This window comes from Heloderma suspectum, chromosome 5, assembly GCF_057233095.1.
Source record: "Heloderma suspectum isolate Gila_16-S chromosome 5, 16-S_ref, whole genome shotgun sequence".
Taxonomy (NCBI): Eukaryota; Metazoa; Chordata; class Lepidosauria; order Squamata; family Helodermatidae; genus Heloderma; species Heloderma suspectum.
The window spans coordinates 219,262,978-219,283,040 of record NC_139462.1 but is presented as its reverse complement, the minus strand read 5'-3'; the positions used below and the strand labels follow the sequence as shown (position 1 = coordinate 219,283,040).

At 45.1% G+C, this 20,063-nt stretch overlaps 1 protein-coding gene across 2 annotated transcripts in view; it reads left to right on the top strand.

Annotated features, from left to right (window-relative positions):
- DPP6 (dipeptidyl peptidase like 6) overlaps positions 1–20,063 on the top strand; it is a 783,164-nt gene that overhangs the window by 653,767 nt on the left and 109,334 nt on the right. For both annotated transcript variants that reach the window (XM_084855092.1, XM_084855093.1), the window contains exon 8: positions 3,906–4,026. In XM_084855092.1, the coding sequence (XP_084711218.1) occupies positions 3,906–4,026 (121 nt within the window). The remainder of the gene's footprint in view (positions 1–3,905; positions 4,027–20,063) is intronic.

Below are 20,063 nucleotides of genomic sequence, written 5' to 3'. Positions count from 1 at the left end.
TCGGATTTTCCTTGAATCCGGCCCATAGATTCCACAGTAGACTGGCTTTTCCCCTGTCAGGAGGATTCTGTGGACTTATGGACCATTTTTCTAACCTTTGGGAATTTTGTGCAAATTTCGTCATAGAAAAATACAATAAAAAAAAAAAAACAGGCCAAAAAAGTGCACTTCCCCCATAGGCTAAAGTACGAACATGCACATTTTGGAGGAATTTGCACATTTGGGGGAAATTTGTGCATTTTTGCACGTGCGCATTTGTGCAGATTCAGAAACTTTAAAAAAATCTGATTCTGTCGATGGGTGGACAATGGAATGAAAGGTGCCTAACAATCCATGAAACACCGATGGAATGGATTTTACAAAATCCGTACATCCCTAATTGGGAGGCATGGTGCCTGTGATCCTAGAGGTGACATATAGCCATCATGAGTCATGACTGATAGCCACTTATAGACTTATCCTCTAAGAATTTGCCAAATCCCTTAACCCTCTTTCCCAACTTCCATGGAATTGGCTGGGATTCAGTTCCCCAAGGAAGGATTAAATGTACAAGGTAGAGGATAGAAAATCATGTAGGTATGAGTAGTAAGTGGATTGTTGATGTAATCTCTAGTATTCTACGAAAGGCCTCCTTCTTCTCTGTGGTTTAGAAAGTGTATCACAATGTCATACCTACCACATAGCTTATTACTACACTTCTATCCCACAATTTATCAAAGTCCAGAGGAGCATACATGACCTTTCCACTCTACATTTATCCTCACAACAACCCTGCGAGGCAGGTTAGGCTGAAAGATGGTGGAACCAAAGTCAGACTATTTGTCAATCTAGCCCATCATTGGCTGCCCTGACAGGCAGTGGCTGTCAGGCTTTCATCTTTCACATCACCAGCAATATGAGCCTTTTAATAAAGATATTGAAAATGGAACCTGGGACCTCGTGTGTGGAAAGCTTGTGTTCTCCTACTGAGCTATGGCCCCTGTTCTAACCGCTACACCCTGCTGGTTCTCTGGTTGAGTTTTATTCTGTGCTTTGCACTATACTTCAATATCTCACATAGTGAAAGGGGGTTAGAAAGAAAGGAAAGAAGATATTCTTTAATATCTGTCACAGCATATTGACTGTGAGGTGGTATGAATCGGACACAGCTTTTTCTAAAGCCTTCTTAACTCCACGAAGACTTGAAATGCATAAAACCAAGTTAAAATGTTACTTGTATTTTTTAAGCCTTAGGCAAACTCACCAAAGTAGCTGCTGAAATTAAATTAGGAGAGGACCTATACTTGCTTTGGGATCCATTCCAGTTTTTCACTGCTTGCAGCATATGCGCTCACTCAGTGTAATAGTTTGTGAAACCTGAGCCGAAAGCAAATCTCATTTCCCACCATTGCCTTTTTCTAAGCATGATGGAGGAAATTGCAGCATAATGTTGGGGCAGAGATTCCACTTCATTCCAAATATCTTTAGATCTATACAGCCCAAACCTTAAATATCTACCGAAGGTCATAAATAATATGCCTTTTAAATGTCAGTGTTTTGAGGCTGAAGTGCCTGTTACATACACCCCTTTCAGAATAAATTAAATGAATACATTCTGAATAAATTAATCAGAGAGATATTTTAAGATGCCAAGATGTTATCTGTAAAATGAATGCAAATTTTCTGCAGTAATAGATAGTGAAATCTAAGGAATTGATTGATGCTGCTGTTACCAGGGATCATGGCATTTAGTCAAAGATGAGGGAAGAAACATAGGCCATCATCCTGATTCACCGATTATGAAATTACCTATTCGTTTCTGTTTTTGTTTTTTGTTGTGGGTCTGATCCCTTTCTTATATAGGAGAAAATAACCAGACAAAACTCAAATAAAGTACAAGCCCATGTGTAAGAAAGAATCCCAGAGCACCTTAAAGATGAATGAATTTAATGGCATATGGGATGCCTTTCCTGCTTTGATTCCAGCAAAACTGCTGCCAACCAACAGCTGCCACAACCAGCTACTCGATCCAACCGCTTGCCCAAATGACACATAAAAATGGCTCTCCCCTGTCCACTCTTGTGCACCTCTTGTTTCCTTTCTTCTTCTTCTATCTTCTCCTGTTCCTTATTTTCTTACTTATCTGATTGAAAACAAAAGATTGGATTTTCAGTCATTCCTCAGAGTCTCAAGACTCAACGGGGACCTAATTTAATTTAATTTAATTATATGAAGCTGCATTTCTCTCTGACAGTTTCTCTCCAAAGGACAATATATGGGCAGGGGGCGGGGGGGAGTTAAGTGTTTGTTCTAAAAAAAAAATTCCTCCTCCTCCTCTTCATAAACACCATCACTTCTATGTTATTTATTGTTATTGTTACAGATAGTGAAAAAAAAAATATTAAACTACTGATTGAGCAGGAGGGGGACAAACAAACATATCATTGCATAAGCAACTGGCTAATTTCTACTCATGCTAATTGCTGGTGTGTAGGGGGCATTGCAAAGAACACAGAAATACTGGAGTAGGTGGGCCTTGGTCTGATCCTGTAAAACACTTGTTAAGCAGAGTTCTTCCTCAGCTCCTGCTGCCTGAGATCCAGGCACCCATGCTATTTGGGTGCCACATGAATACCTTTTTATTTTCTCAGGTCTTTTACTTTTAAGGCCTTTTAGTGCTTTTAGTTCTGCTAAAAAGTTTTGCTTCTCGTGGTTTTATTGATTTTAATGCACATTGTGGTTTTTATTCTCTTTTGATTTTTTTACTTGTTTTGATTTTTATGACCTTAAGTGTTACTCTGAACTACCCAGAGAACATCGCTTATTGGGTGGTATACAAATACCATGAATAAATAATCAATCTGGAGATGCTGCAGTCTGAATCTAGGAACCTCTGCATGAAAAGTAGGTTCTCTTCCACTGAGGTTTGCTCCCTCCCCAAGTCTTTCCATCACCTACTAGTTGACCTGTTTTATTAAATTGGAGTTGCTTGGAGTGTAGTTGGGACCTTCTGTATGCAGAGCAGATGCTCCACCTCTAAGCAAAGCTGCTCCTCAAACAGATGCGCCACCCCCCTTTTATTTAAAAATGTGTACCTTTGCCATGAGAAATGTGGATAACACAATTTCAGTGAGCTGTACAGAAGACAACTTCCCTAGGACCATGGATGGACGAATCTGTCAGTTACGATTTCTCTCAGTTTCTCATTTTTCCAATTCTGAGAATTTTTCCAATCTTAAACTGGGTTCATCCCAAATGGTGAGAAAAGAAAGAAAGAAAGAGGTCTGCATCAAAATTTTAATGCATTTTTGTGTGCATTTCTCTGAATACATTCATTTCTGTTTGCAACTTTGCCTAATATACACATTTTCTTGCAAGCAATTTTCCAAATACAATGCATTTTAATGTTACGTTTTATTAGCATACACATTTTTGTGTGCATTTCTCCCCAATATACATGTTTTTGTACACTTCTTTTAAATGGAGAACTCCATTGCAAAGTTCAGAGAAGTGCAAATTTTGAAGGATAACTGAGTTTCGATGGGTACAAAAGTGCGATATTAGATAAGGTCACATACAAATACCAATTGAAAAAAATTCTCCCCCATCCCTACCTAGGAGCAATTTTCTCCATCACAGTATAGCTATCAGCAGTGATGGGGAAAGCCCCCTGTGGGAGAAGGTCCCCTTCTGTTCAACTCTTTGTGGTACAGGAGGCTTCTTGGGCCCTGCGCTTACCAAGAAAAGATTAATGGCCATCTTCCTATTAGTGAACTAATGACTACAGAGTTCTTTGCTGTTGAAGGCGTATGTGTTAACCATAATGTACGCCGCCTTGGGTTCCTTAAGGAGGAAAAAAGGCGGGATATAAATGTAATAAATAAATTAATGATGACAAAATGGTTCTCTCTCACATTTCTGTGTAGATATTTATCTTTGAGAACAACATCTACTACTGTGCCCATGTGGGGAAGCAAGCCATCCGTGTGGTCTCCACTGGAAAAGAGAAAGTTATTTTCAATGGACTCGGCGACTGGCTGTATGAAGGTAGGATGGAGAGTTAAAAAGCACTGGCAGCCCTGAATATTTCCAAGGGGCCTCCCTGTTGCCTACTCTCTCTCTGTCTCTCTCTCTCTGTCTGTCTCTCTCTCTGTGTCTCTCTCTCTCACACACACACACGTACACATGCATACATATGAATACTGGTAGAGACAGCAAGTAACAAATAACAAATTAATGATGTTTACAGCACTTCAAAAGTCATCTAGTCCAACCCCCTGCCAATGCAGGAAATCTACTGCTACTGCATCCCTGATAAGCATCCAGCTTCTTCTTAAAAATCTCTGATGAAGGGCAGCCCACCACCTCTTCAGGCCGTCCATTTCACTGTTAAACGTCTCACAACACTAGGAAGTTCTCTCTAATGTTTCATCGAATCCCCTTTCTTGTAATTCAAACCTCTTGGTTTGGGTCCCCCACTATGGAGCAACAGAAAACCAGTTGCTCCATCCTCTACATGACAGCCTTTCAAAGACATGAAGATGGCCGTTGTAGCACTTCTTAACTGTCTTCCCCAGGCTAAACATTCGCAACCTTCCCTGTCTCCAGACCTATCACCATCTGTGTCGTTTTTTGTCACCTCTGGACACATTCTCAAGAGCAAAAGCTATAGATTTCTTGTTGGTAAGGCAGACCTCTCTGGAGAGCCATGAATCCTACTCAGTGGACTCATGAAGTCTCCTGACAGTAGGGATGATGCAGGCGCCTGATTCCATCTGGGAATCTGGTGGAAACCCCCCTGCTCAACCCTCCCCCCCATCTGCACTCACTGAGCCCCTGCCCCTCCCCGCCTCCTGCCCATGCTCACCAAGCTGCCCACACTCAAAAAATGGCAATCATGAAATGTGCGTATTTGCATATATGCAAAATGGAGCAGTGAATCGCCCATATACACAAGAATACATGCAAGCAGTCACCTGTAATTTTGCCTCTATGGGATATTCATGACCCCATTTTGCATATATGCGAATATGCACGTTCGCGAAAATGTGCACATTTGCGTATATGCAAAATGGGACTGTGAATGGCCATATACACAAGATTACAGGCAAACAAACACCTGTAGTCTTGCATATATGGGCGATTCATGGCCCCATTTTTGTTGTTGTTGTTCAGTCGTTAAGTCGTGTCCGACTCTTCGTGAGCCCATGGACCATAGCATGCCAGGCCTTCCTGTCCTCCGCTCTCTCCCGGAGTGTGCTCAAGTTCATATTCATTGCATCGGTGATGCTATCTAGCCATCTCATCCCCTGCCGTCCCCTTCTCCTTTTGCCTTCGGTCTTTCCCAGCATCAGGGTCTTTTCCAGGAAGTTTTCTCTTCGCATTAGGTGGCCAAAATATTTGAGCTTCAGTTTCAGTATCAGTCCTTCCAATGAGCAGTCAGGATTGATTTCCTTTAGGATTGACTGATTTGACCTCCTTGCAGTCCAGGGGACTCATAAGAGTCTTCTCCAGCACCACAGTTCGAAAGCATCAATTCTTCGGTGCTCAGCCTTCCTTATAGTCCAGCTCTCACAGCCATATGTTGCTACTGGGAAAACCATAGTGCACTTTTGCAATAGCCATTTCATTTTTCAAAAATGGTGATTGCGAAGCTTGATGAGAGTGCCTGGGTGAGAGTGGGCGGCACAGCGAGCAATGGGGAGATCGGGCACGGGTCCAGGTGTGCGCAAGCAAGGGCAGGGATTGGGCGGGCACCGGGAGAACCCGGATGGGGGTGCCCACCCATCCCTACCTGACAGCCCCAACAAGTGTCAGTTTGCTCCAGTCCCTCAGGATATTTCCCAAGGTGTTGTGCCCTACTCCTCCTGTTGAATACCACTATGTATTAATGATGTGAACCAACCCAAGTGACTTCTGTGGCAAGGAGCGACTATGATCTCAGAAGCTAAGCAGGGTCAGCCCTGGTTAGTACTTGGATGGGAGACCACCTGGGAATCAGGCTTCCTGCACTGAGCAGGGGGTTAGACTCGATGGTCTTGTAGGCCCCTTCCAACCCTATGATTCTGTGATTCTATGATCCCCTTCTTACAAGCTTTTCAGTTTCAAACATCCCTTCTCTGTGCCTCCCAGGTCAGGGGTGGGCTGGCTTCTGGCTCCCATGCTCTACCTTTCTTTTTTTTCAAGGATTTGCTGGTGTGTTTTAAATCCACAAAGAAAGAGCAAATGCTCAGAATCCCTTGACAGTTACAGCTTGCCTTAACTCATTGGTGCTAAAGTGATCCTGAGTGTGCACTCTTGTTCAAGGAGTGCCTTGCTGGATCAGAGTAAGGCTTACCTACTCCACCATCCTTTGCAAGAACTCAAGCAACCAGCAAGCAGTTGGTGGTCCACCAGAAATTGTCCACAGGCCCATCAGCAAGCCATGATCTACTTCCTTATCTGAAAACATGCTGTGTCCATTCTACTGGTCCATGCTCCTCCACTTTCTTCTTTGAGCCCCTTGCCCCAGGGCCAAAGGACAAGGATCAGTCCTTGACTGTCAAATGGATTTGTCATAGGGACATGGGAAGCTGCCTTATACCAAGTTTGGTCCATCTAGGTCAGTACTATCTATACCAGCCTACCTCAACTGGGTGGCCTGCAGATGTGTTGAACTACAACTCCCAGCATCCTACAGACAGCCATGGAAGATGTAGTCTAACACATCTGGAGGGCACCAGCTTGGGGACAACTTATTACCAGCACCTCACCAGGGTTGTCTCAGACAGGGAATTTTCTTGGCCTTGAATGGAGACGCCAGGGATTGAACCTGTGACCTTTCTATCACTGAGTGATGGCCCTTGCTCTAACTGTCTCAGTGTTACTCATAGTCATTTAGTTTTTTAAAAATGTTGTTAGTGTATTTTAAGTTCTTTGCACTGTTCCTGGCTTTTACTTTGGTTTTTATTCTGATTTTACTCTGTTATTTAAAACTGTTTGAGATCATCATAGTATGGTTTATTGTGTGATTGTATTTTATGGTTTTAAGTCTTGTTTTATGAATTTCCCAGAGAGCTTTTGTTATTGGGCTGCATAGAAATGCAATCCATCCATCCATCAATTGTAATAAGTGGAATTTACAAGTGCTTAACTTTGGCTGGATCACGTGTAGTTCATGTCTCTATAACATGTGAACTGTTCCTTAGAGGTGAACACAAATTGAGATGGGAAACTATGTATTGACCCTGTGTCAAAGCACTACAGAAAATGTTTTCTTGAAGGACATGAACTGTATATGCATTTTTTTCCCCTTGGGTCTGTCTTATCAGGACACTAGAGCTCAGACTGGATGGTAACATCCCTTACTTCTTGTACATGGATCACTTTTCCATTTAGAGGCTTCAGTAGCATTAAATAGCAACTGTGTTAAAAATAGCCTAAAAATCATTCTTGGAGAATTTTTCTGGTTCCACAAACGTCCAGTGGAGAAGGCTCCTGCTAACTGGCACTTATTTTGATATCAAAAGGATTTTGACATTTACATTGAAAAATGTGTGAAGAATTCGTAATGTACTGCCTTTTTCTAGTGAGCTTTGTGGATGATAATTGTCCAGTGTGACTGATGAGGCACTGCAAGATGTTAGTGCTGAATGCAATTTTGGCAGCCACAGTTTAATAACTGATTATTTTTTAATTTAGATTATAGTTCCACCTCAGCTTCCCCCATAGCTTGGGGCTTGTAGCACAGTACTTTATCATTTGAAATTATACAGTTGCTCACCCCAATGACTGGAGTGGAAACATTAAGGGTAGCGGATGAAGGGAGAAAAGGATGGAGGAAAGGCTGACAAATATTAATGATAGATAGATAGATAGATAGATATCAGATTTATATCCTGCCATTCCTTTAAGGAGTTCAGGGAAGTATACATGGGATGAACCTATTTTATCCTCACTCAAATTAGGCAGGTATGGTGATTGGCCCAAATTAGGCAGGTATGGTGATTGGCCCAGAATCCCACAATGAGATTCATGACTGAGCAAGGATTTGAACCCTAATCCAAGTCTCTGGCCAATATGCCCCTTCGACCCACCCCCAAGCCATAGAATTTTAGAATTGGAAGGAGCCTTGGAAGTAATCGAGTCCAACCCCCTGCTGAGGATCTACAGTGCAGGATCTACAATGCAGGATGTCATACACTACAGCAGGGGTCCCCAACGCTGCACCTGTGGGCGCCATGGTGCCCATGGGGACCTCCAATGGCACCCATGGAGCTCTTCACTCCCTGCCCCCTTCAAAACAAATTTTAAATGAAAAACTTGAAAAATGTTAGGGCACCAGCTTCTCCTTCCTGTTCCTGGACCTGCTGCAGATCAGTTGTTGGCAGGCAGGCAGGCAGAGAATAAAAAAGTTGCTTTCTGGCCCCACCCAATTTTCCTTCCACACAGACCTTCCCCCTCTGTGCTCTCTCTCCCCAGTCCCAGTCTCTAGCCTCACTATTTTTCTCCCCCCAACCCCGTCCTTGCTGTTTCTCTCACTTCTCCCTGCCTAGCCTTCTTCTTTCTCCCCCCCTCCCAGCCTCTAGCCTTGCTCTTTCTCTCCCCTCTCCCCCTTTGCCTTGCTGTTTCCCCTTCCCTCCCAGCCTCTGGCTTCAGTGTTTCTTTCCCCATCTCTTTACGTTGTTATTTCTCCACACACACACATACACACACACAGTGGCCTCTACCCTTGCTCTTTCTCCCCTCACCTCTTCAGATAATTGTTTCTTCCCCTCCCAGCCTCTAGCCTTGCTCTTTCTCTTCCCTCTCCCCCTTTGCCTTGCTATTTTCCCCTCCCTCCCAGCCTCTAGCCTCACTATTTCTCCCCCGCACACACGCACGCACGCACACACACACACACACACACCCCTCTTTAGATCACTTTTGACTATGCAAGCCCCCACAGCAGCCATTATGTGACTAGCCATATCCTCTGTGGGAGCCATTTTATAATGCTGCCCACAGCAGTTTCTAAACTTCCCAAATGTGCCAACAGGACCAAAAAGGCTGGGGACCCCCACACTACAGAATCCCTGACAGATGGAAGTCCAGCTTCTGCTTAAATATCTCCAAAAAAGGAGAGCCCACCACCTCCCAAGGCAGCCTTCCTCTGCTAAACGGCTCTTGTCATTAGAAAGTTTCTCCTAATGTTTAGCCGAAAGCTGTTTCCCTGCAATTTACACCTCTTGTTTCTAGTCCTTCCCACTCACTTGGCTCTCACTCTAAATGCCTTCCTTCCCAAGGATTCTGCTGAGCTGTAGCTTAGATGAGAATTTTGTAGCATAGATGAGCATGGGTGAGAATTTTGTTTTGAGTTCATTTTTGCTACGAATGTGCCAGAATTTGCAAATTTCTTCATATTCAAGATGGAAAGAACTTGATTAAAAAAAAAAAAGTGAATGCAGAAGGAAGCCAAACTAACAGATTGGTCCAACCAGTCCCAGGGCTTTGAGTGCTCAGCTCTTAAAAGCCTGGGTTGGATTGCCTGTTTATTCAGCCACGCTTGTGGTCCTGAATCAGGGTTGCCACCTCTTTATTCAGACAGGCTCCTCATCTTTAATAGCTATATCGCAGGCAGGTATACGTGGTGCTCTCCATGTGCCTATTGAATTTTGCTGGTGCTTGTGTGACTCTGCTGCTCACTTTATCAGAAAGTTTACTTGGCTGATGTCAAAATATCCTCTCAGCCTGTAACCTGTTCGTAGCAAATTGCTGACAGAAAGCAATTGTCATGGTGGCGAGCTTGGAGGGTGAGAGGCTAAGAGAACAATGTTGCTGATGTTATGCTGACACCCATTTTTATTCCATTACTGGAATGCTCATGACGTTCTTTCACTGCCATTGACTTTCAAGCCAGGCCGTTATGAGAAATTGGCATGGCGAGATGATGCCGAGATCCACTCCAGCTTGCAGTCTGATGGGGCTATCACTAAAATGCACTTGGGAAAAGTTGCCACCCCATTTTTAATGCTGTTTACATGAACCTTGGCAAACAAGCCCCTTACATTTTCATTTTGTTTATTATATTTCTATACCGCCCCATAGCTGAAGCTCTCTGGGTAGTTCAGAAAAATTAAAAAAACATTAAAATACATTATATAAAGTAGAAAACCATTCACATAATGAGATAGAAGGAATAGCACACACAACAACATACATCTAAAACCATTTTATGTGGTGTCATCAGTATGCGGATGACACGCAGCTCTACCTCTCATTCAAATCTTCACCAAGGTTGGCCGTAGAATCCCTGTCCAAATGTCTGGAGATGGTGAGTGGCTGGATGGATGGGAGGAACAAGCTGAAGCTGAACCCTGACAAGACCGAGATACTTTTGGTGGGAGACAAGAGGAGGTTGGGGGATGTTGACCTGGTGTTGAATGGGGTACGGTTACCCTTGAAAGACCAGGTCTGCAGCTTGGGGGTCACCTTAGACTCCCAGCTGTCCATGGAGGCTCAGGTGTCAGCTGTGAGCCGGACAGCACTGTACCAACTCCATCTGATACGGCGGCTGCACCCCTACCTTCCCGACCATCTGCTCCCATCAGTAGTACATGCCCTGGTCTCCTCTCATCTAAACTACTGTAATGTGCTCTACGTGGGGTTACCCTTGAAGATGGCTCGGAAGCTGCAGCTGGTACAGAACGCGGCGGCTCACCTGATTACAGGCAGCCGCCGGAGAGATCACATCACTCCAGTGCTGAAGGAGCTGCACTAGCTACCAGTTGTTTTCCGGGCCACATTCAAGGTGTTGGTTTTGACCTTTAAAACCCTATAAGGTTCCAGCCCAGCCTATCTCAAGGAGCGCCTCCAGCAACACCAGATAGGCCTCTCAACAAGATCTCAGCCTCGTATGGCCTTCTGTCTGTCCCATCAGCCAAGACAGCTAGGCTGGTGAGGACGAGGGAGAGGGAGAAGGCCTTTTCTGTGGTGGCCCCCACTCTGTGGAACTCCCTCCCTAGGGAAGTCCGCCATGTCCCCTCTTTAATGAGCTTCCGCCATGCATTAAAAACATGGTTGTTCAGGCAGGCATTTGGGGTGGGCTAGGGTAATTTTAGAAATGTGATGTTTTAAATGTTGAATTTTATTGTATAAACTGTTTTTATTGTTGTACATTGCCCAGAGTGTCTGGGTGACCAGCCAGATGGGCAATTAATACATTTAATTAATTAATATAAATAAATAAATTTAAAACAATCAGGCAGAGACGATCAATGGGACTCCTTATATGCTGCCAAATGCCTAAGAGAAGAGGGCAGTTTTAACCTGACACTGAAAAGATGACAATGTTGGTGCCAGGCAGGCCTCATCAGGGAGATTATTCTAGAAAAGGGGGGCCACCACCAAGAAGGCCCTCTCCCTTGTTGCTGCCCTCCGAGCCTTCCTCGGAGGAGGCTCCCAGAGGAGAGACTTAAATGCAGAGCATAATGTACGGGTTGGTTTCATTTTCAGATGTGAGCCATGTTTAATTAAAGCATGACTTCCCTCAAGTCTTTGGGCTACCATTCTTTTCTTCCATTTGGGAACATCAGTGACATTAAGGCTGAGTTTGCACATACACATATTGTTAAAAGGTGGTTGCAGCTTCAGCCCAGGTCTTGCATTTGGGAAAAGGCTATTATAGATCAAACACTGAGAAAGTGCTACCATATTGCCCCAGCCCCCAACACAATGCCGTTTCACCCTTTAGCTGCATTGCCCCCCCACACACACACACCAAATTTCAGGCCCAGCGTGTATATTCAGAAGAATCCAGTTATAAAGCTCTTCCTGTCCTGTCCTGTCCTGTCTTAGGGCTTGGCTGCCCAGGTCCCCTCTGTCCTGTCCAGTTCCAGCTTAAAGATGAAGAACCATCATAGAATCATAGAATAGTAGAGTTGGAAGGGGCCTATAAGACCATCGAGTCCAACCCCCTGTTCAGTGCAGGAATCCAAGTCAAAGTATACCTGAGAGATGGCTGTCCAGCTTCATCTTGAATGCCTCCAGTGTGGGAGAGCCCACCGCCTCCCTAGGTAATTGGTTCCATTGTCGTATTGCTCTAACAGTCAGGAAGTTTTTCCTGATGTTCAGCCGGAATCTGGCTTCCTGTCACTTGAGCCCATGATTCCGTGTCCTGCACTCTGGGATGTTTGAGAAGAGATGCTGGCCTTCCTCTCTGTGACAACTTTTCCAGTACTTGAAGAGCGCTATCATCTCTCCCCTCAGTCTTCTCTTCTCAAGGCTAACCATGCCCAGTTCTTTCAGTCTCTCTTCAGAGGGCTTTGTTTCCAGTCCCCTGATCATCTTCGTTGCCCCCCTCTGAACCTTGTCCAGTTTGTCTGCATCCTTCTTAAAGTGCGGTGTCCAGAACTAGACACACTACTCAAGACGAGGCCTAACCAGTGCTGAGTAGAGGGGAACTAGTACTTCATGAGATTTGGAAGCTATACTTCTATTAATGCAACCCAAAATAGCATTTGCTTTTTTTGCAGCCACATCACATTGTTGTAGATCACATTCAGCTTGTGATCTACAGCAATTCCAAGATTCTTCTCGCTGTTAGTATTGTTGGGCCAAGTATCCCCCATCTTGTAGCTGTGCATTTGGTTTCTTTTCTCTAGGTGCAGAACTTGGCATTTATCCCTGTTAAATTTCATTGTGTTGTTTTCAGCCCAGCGCTCCAGCCTATCAAGATCACTTCGAATTTTGTTTCTGTCTTCCAGGGTATTAGCTATCCCGCCCAGTTTTGTGTCATCTGCAGAGTTGATCATTCCCTGCACCTCCTCCTCCAAGTCATTAATTAAAATGTTGAAGAGCACAAGAGTGTTGTCTGTCAATAGTTAGCACCAGGACAGCAGGCTGAACAAGCAGGCACACGGATCACCTGGTCATAGCACATAGGAACCTGGGCATCTGCCTTATTCTGAGGGCAGACCATTGGTCCATCCAGCCCAGCACCGGCAACACTAACATGGGGATGCCTTTAAGGGGAATGGATGGATGGATGGATGGATGGATGGATGGATGCATATCTGCGGGATGGGGAAAGCTGACACACAATGAGATCACAGCACCATAAAAAAAACATCATGGCCACCTCTTACTTCAGAATTCTACAGCTGCAGTGAAGCTGTCAGGCCTCTGTTGCATTCCTTATGTTTGCCCTCTGGATCTGTCAGTCCCTGTGAATGTGCACTCTTGTATTTCTACTTGTTTACACAGCTAACACTTTCACAAGTGGCTGTGGCGAGGTGGCTGGTGAGCATATGCGCAGACTTCTCTCCATCTGTGCAAGTGTGACAGGCGCCATATAATCGGTGACTATGCTGAGCTGAAGCGTGCAGAGGCAACAGCACCATCAGGGGTGTCCTTCCTGATCTTTGCGTTCTCGTTGTTTCCGGAGTTTGCGTTGTCTTATGCTAGCAGACAAAGTGCTTGCAACCAGCCAGCTTGGCTGTTGCTACCGTTTGTGACCCCCACCCCACCCCCAAATGTGATGCAAAGATTATTTCTCAAGCTTCCCTTTCCAGAAATGGAGACGAGCTCCCTGTTTGTCAGGGACAGGTGGTAAATATGTGCTTCCAAGCTTTCTTTTCCCTGCTAAGGTTGTTTTGCATATGCATATTAGACTTTGCAGATTATATTTGGTCCCAGCAGCAATACCTTGGTGACACTGTAAGACAGAAGGCAAACCCCAAACAGAAGGAACTTGATTTTTCTCCGTTGCTTGGAGCTTGAGTGCTTTTGTCACAGTAAAGAAAACACATTCTAGTATTAATCAGACTTTCCCCCACCCACTGTTCGACCCATTGTTTCTTTTGTAAATCCAGGAGCGGATTTAAGGGTTTTTTTCTGTTTAAAATGCAAGAGTTCACTGGCATTCAAGCTAAGCATTTCTTTCTTTCTTTCTTTCTTTCTTTCTTTCTTTCTTTCTTTCTTTTTTTGCTTTCGTAAAACTGCCATCGGATAAACTTTCTTCAAGGTCTTACGCTTAACTGTTGACTCCTGATGATACGGAGGAACAAAAAATATATTCGAATCAATCAGCAGTGATGTAGTAGGATAATCTACTTAGTGAATTTAGCTGGAAGGTTGCAGGCTGAGGAAGATTGGTTCTAACATGAAAGGCTAGATTAAGCAGGGTTTTTGAAGCTAAAAGAAACGTTAGCATTCCATTTGCAGGAACTGATCTAACTTCTTTCACAGTAGCACCCTTTGGGCTTTTTTTTTTTTTTTTAGTGCAAAATGAAGTAGATGCAGTAGAGGACGGTGCAAAGGTCTGAAACCACCTGTGGAGTCAGTTCCAAATTCTTTGTTTGGAATAAGGCTCATCGCCCTTCCCTCTTACTCCTGCCAGCCTCCTCAGGAGGAGAGATGAGGGAGCCAGCTGTGAACCATCTAGTCTGGTGAGAAGGTTCCACCCCAGGTCCAGCATCAAGGGCAGGCATGGCTGGGCAGTTGCCAAGGACCCACACCCCAGCAGGGGCCCACTGATCAGAGCCCCTGGAGTTGGCCCACCTCCTTCCCATTGCAACCTGCTTGTTCCCCTGCCTCTCACTCTGGCCCAGACAACAGTAGCAGTGAGAAGGAGGAGCAGGAGGTGCCACGGCCCACTTGCTCCCTGGCTCTCTGCCTGCAAAGCACGCAAGCGGTCGCCATGGTGAGAAAGAGGGGGAGGAGCCATAGCAGCTGGTGTCAGTGGCGGTGAGAAGGTGCCAAGGGAGCAGGCCCCAGATGGTCTCTTGCCAAGGGCCCTTAAGAACCCAGAGCCGTCACTGCCTGGCCCCCATGATCCTCAACTGGATTGAAGCCAGGTTGCTGAGGCTCCTTGGAGTGAGGCAAGACTAACTTTAGCAGTGAGAGTTGGCTTAGCTTCTTCTTTTTTTGTCAAATCTTTCTTGCGTTGATGTTTTGCTTTGTCTGCCTGGTTTTACTCCTTTGGATGTATTCCACCTGTAAATGACCTCAGGTCATAGAATCATAGAATAGTAGGGTTGGAAGGGGCCTACAAGGCCATCGAGTCCAACCCCCTGCTCAATGCAGGAAGGTCCCAATGCACAGTGGGAAGGTCATCTCCGGTTACACCCTCTCACCCACTGTGACAAATGAAGAATCTCATTTTCAGTAATGTTTTGTGTGTGTGTCTGTGTCTGTGCGGATAGATAGATAGATAAATAGATAGATAGATGATAGATAGATAGAGCGATGTTGTATTCTCATTAACTGATGTGTATTCTGAGCCACTTTGGGCACAGCTCACTGTGGAGATGCAGCATATAGCTAAACCAAACTTTAAAGAAGAAGCCCAGCCTGACAAGTATTGCAGGGTCCCAGCTTGGTATAGGCACAAGGAGGGAGACAGAGTTGGATGAGCTCCAGGACAGGAGGGGTTTTCTCTTAGTGGTGCAGCCTGCACTGTGGGAGGAAGGGGCATACTGAGCGCAGGGATAAAATCATGATGGAAGTATTGGGAGTGACCCCAAAGGACACAAAACCGATCCTGTACAGAACTGCGCGCTACAACCGAGGCCCCCTGAAAGACAGGGACAAAGGGAACTCCAGTGGGGGCCCATAGCTCTGAGAGGCCTGGCGATGTCTGCCCTATATAGTCTCCACCCCTGCACAAGTCTTTGTGGGGTACGCACTTTGTCCTTGGCGCAGAACACTTGCTTTGCATGCAGAAGGTCTCAGGTTCGACCCCTGGCATCTCTGGGTGTGGCTCCTGCCTGGAGAAATGTTGCTGGTCAGTGTGGACTACACAAAACTAGATAGACCAACAGTCTAGTCTCAGTATGAGGCAGCTTCCTATGTTCCTAAAGCACAATGACCCTTGGAAGTACTCGTCTTACATTTACCTTCCATCTCCGAACAGCCACTCTTACCCGAGCATTGGTAGGATGTGACTCCAGATGTTTCCAGACTCTTACTGCTCTTACGGCTACCAGTTAGAAAGCATCGTGAACCACCCAGAGTGCTTTGGCTATTGGGCAGTATAGAAATAAATAAATAAATGCTCAGCAATTCCATCTTTTTTCCCCCTTAATGGATTTTATGCAGCAGGAAAAAAAGATGGAAGAAGTGATGGGAAGCGTTACGAGTGGCAGATCATGACGACTGGACCCCCTGTAAAATTCTGTGAATGAGGCAGGGTGATAGCGCTATCAAAACCTTATCTGGGAGCACACTTTTATAGATGTGCCAGTTCTCTGCTTTGAGCAGGACACTGCCAAAGTTAAGGGCAGCCTCCCTTGTTCTGCTCTGAACTCTGCTAGTCTGCTAAGTTGCACCTTTACTGAGTTTTCCTGAACCATGTTTGACATTATAGGCTGTTAAGGTAAGCATCCTACAAGCTCAAAACTCTTCACTTCAGAAAACAAGCAAGCTCTCCAGATAGCACATGGAACTAAGTAGGAATGTGCCTGAGGAAAATGGCCTGACAGCCAAAAAAAGCCAGAGATGGATTTTAGTTACTCTGTGTGCAGCTTGCTGCTCAGTGAAAATTAATAGGGCTAGTTAGAGAGAAGTTATGGCTTGCTTACACCTGTAGGATGCGACCCTGGAACACAAAGATTTTAAGTTGGCAGCATCATTAGATAAGGGGCAAAGCAAACAGATAAGTATAAATAGGGATGCTCGTGCTAGCTTGGCTTAAAATACACGCTTGAATGCTGGAAGGATGCCCAACCGCCGTTTTTCTCTGTTGTGTTTGTACAATGAGGCAGCCCTGAAATATCCCACTGCTTGAGGGAGAAGAAGCACCTAAGCATCCATCAGTTAAACGTCTTACATAAAATAGGTATTTGTACCAATGGTGTAACTTACAATTTACAATTTACAATGGTGTAAATGGTTTCCCAGTAGTAAGGTATGGCTGTGAGAGCTGGACTATAAGGAAGGCTGAGCGCCGAAGAATTGATGCTTTCGAACTGTGGTGCTGGAGAAGACTCTCACGAGTCCCCTGGACTGCAAGGAGGTCCAATCAGTCAATCCTAAAGGAAATCAACCCTGAGTGCTCATTGGAAGGACAGATACTGAAGCTGAAGCTCCAATATTTTGGCCACCTAATGCGAAGAGAAAACTCCCTGGAAAAGACCCTGATGCTGGGAAAGACTGAAGGCAAAAGGAGAAGGGGACGGCAGAGGATGAGATGGCTAGATAGCATCACTGATGCAATGAATATGGACTTGAGCATGCTCCGGCAGAGAGTGCAGGACAGGAAGGCCTGGCGTGCTATGGTCCATGGGGTCACGAAGAGTCGGACACGACTGAATGACTGAACAACAACAACAACCAATGGTGTACAATCCATTCTTTGTCCTCTTGTTGACCATTGTGCCAGCTTGTGTCCCAAGCATCATTACTGTGTTATTTTTGCTCCTAGGTTACAGAGGCAGGGAAGTAACAAAGAGACATTACCAAAGCAAGCACTGAGTTTTCCACAGCCTGTTAATCCTTGTTGTGTCACATTATTATCACCATTCAGTACTGTAGGTTTGCAGTGACATCTGGTGGAGGAGGCCAGGACGTCATGGTTTTGATTGAGTATCTTATAACTATGCAGAAATATGGCTGCAGAAGTCAGTTTCCATCCCTGAATAAATAAAAGACAATATAATACGGAAACTCAGAATTACGGTGACCAGATGCAAAGGACGGCCAAGCTCCTGTCCCTCTAATGGCAACTGTGTAGGGCAGGGAGTTTGGGCAGCTGCTGATTTTTCACCTCTGCAGGACAGAGGTGAAGTTTCCTTTTCCCCACATCTGCTACTGAAAGATTTGGGAGCCTTGTCCCCTTTTGCATCTGGTCTCCATTCTAATTATCAAGCCAGCCTTGCACAAAATATTGATGTGTGCACTTAGAATCTTCCACTGCTGTTTTAGAGTTTCCCAATCCTTTGCCATGTCTGTCAAGTCCAATAGCTTTTGTTTCACGCATACCTTCTTTTATATATTTTAACAGTTTCCATAAAGGAAACAGAACATAATTTTTTATTTTTTATTTTCATTTCTATACCGCCCAATAGCCGAAGCTCTCTGGGCGGTTCACAAAAATTAAAACCAAACAACACACAATAAAACAATTTAAAATATATAGAACATTAAAACCACAATATAACAATACAACCACAATAAAACCTAGCAGCAGTGCAGGAGTTTAAAATACAGATTTAAAACAACAAAGACAAAAATTTAGAAAGCTAAAATGCTAAAATGCCTGGGAAAATAAAAAGGTCTTCACCTGGTGCCGAAAGGAATACAATGTAGGCGCCAGGCAAACCTCACTAGGGAGCTCATTCCAGAGCCGGGGTGCCACAGCAGAAAAAGCCCTCCTCCTAGTAGCCACCCGCCTCACTTCCTTTGGCAGGGGCTCACGGAGAAGGGCCGCTGATGATGATCTTAAGGTCCGGGCAGGCACATATGAGAGGAGGCGATCCTTCAGGTAACCTGGCCCCAAGCCGTTAAGGGCTTTGAATGTTAACACCAGCACTTTGAATCGGGCCCGGAAATGGACTGGCAGCCAGTGCAGCTGGAAAAGTACTGGCGTAATATGAGCTCGCAGGCCAGTCCCTGTTAACAATCTTGCTGCCCGATTTTGGACCAGCTGAAGTTTCCGGACTGTTTTCAAAGGCAGCCCCACGTATAACGCATTGCAGTAATCCAGACGAGAAGTTCTCAGAGCATGGATCACTGTAGCTAGGCTATCTCTGTCCAGATAAGGGCGTAGTTGGTATACCAGCCTAAGCTGATAAAAAGTGCTCCGTGCCTCTGAGTTCACCTGTGCCTCAAGTGACAGTTCTGGATCCAAGAGCACCCCCAAACTATGAACCTGATCCTTTAGGGGGAGTGCAACCCCCTCCAGAACAGGTTGAATATCACCTAGCCGGGCAGACGAACCACCCACTAACAGTACCTCTGTCTTGTCTGGATTGAGTTTCAGTTTGTTAGCCCTCATCCAGTCCATTACCGTGCCCAGGCACTGATTCAGAACAGCCACTGCCTCACCTGGTTTTGATGAGAAAGACAGGTAGAGCTGGGTGTCATCTGCATATTGATGGCACCTCAGCCCACACCTCCGGATAACCTCCCCCAGCGGTTTCATGTAGATGTTAAACAGCATGGGGGATAAAATAGAGCCCTGTGGAACCCCATGGCACAATTGCCATGGCACAGAGCAATAATCCCCCAGCACCACCTTCTGGAATCGGCCATCCAAGTAGGAGCGGAACCACTGTAGTGCAGTGCCTCCAACTCCTAACCCAGACAACCTATCCAGAAGGATACCATGGTCGATGGTATCGAAAGCCGCTGAGAGGTCCAGGAGAATCAACAGGGTCGCACTCCCCCTGTCCCTCTCCCAGCAGAGGTCATCCCACAGGGTGACCAAGGCAGTTTCTGTTCCAAAACCAGGCCTGAAGCCCGATTGAAATGGATCTAGATAATCCGTTTCATTCAAGAGTGCCTGGAGCTGTCCTACAACCACCCGCTCAAGCACCTTGCCCAGGAAGGGGACGTTGGGCACTGGCCTATAATTGTTAACATCCTCTGGGTCCAGGTTAGGCTTTTTCAGGAGTGGTCTAATTACTTCCTCTTTTAAAGCAGCAGGTACCACTCCCTCTTATAATCATAAAAATAATCATTTTTTCCTGTCTGTATTTAGGGTACTGTCATATGAAGTATGCATAGAGGAGCCTTGGAAAGATCTAAGTGCAATTTTAAAATGTGGGCACAGACAAGACTTTTGAAGATCTTGCGTCTTGTGTTTTGTTTGAGTTGTTGAGATTTAATGTCTATCCCACTTCAATTAATAGGAAAGCTCCCTTTGATTGTAAATATTCCAAATGCCACTGTTCATTGTAAACTTTAATATATTAGATAACATTCCAGAGAGAGAGGGAGAGGGAGAGAGGATTGATCTATACAAACAGCAGGCAAGAAACAGACAAAACTGTTTTGTCAAAAAGTGGACAATGCCACTTCCGCTGTGGATGGTTGGGGTGGGGTTCACATACTCCTTCATGAAACACAAACACATAGAAACACCTACACTACACAGAGAAAGCTAACAGGTCATGCAGACGTTTGGA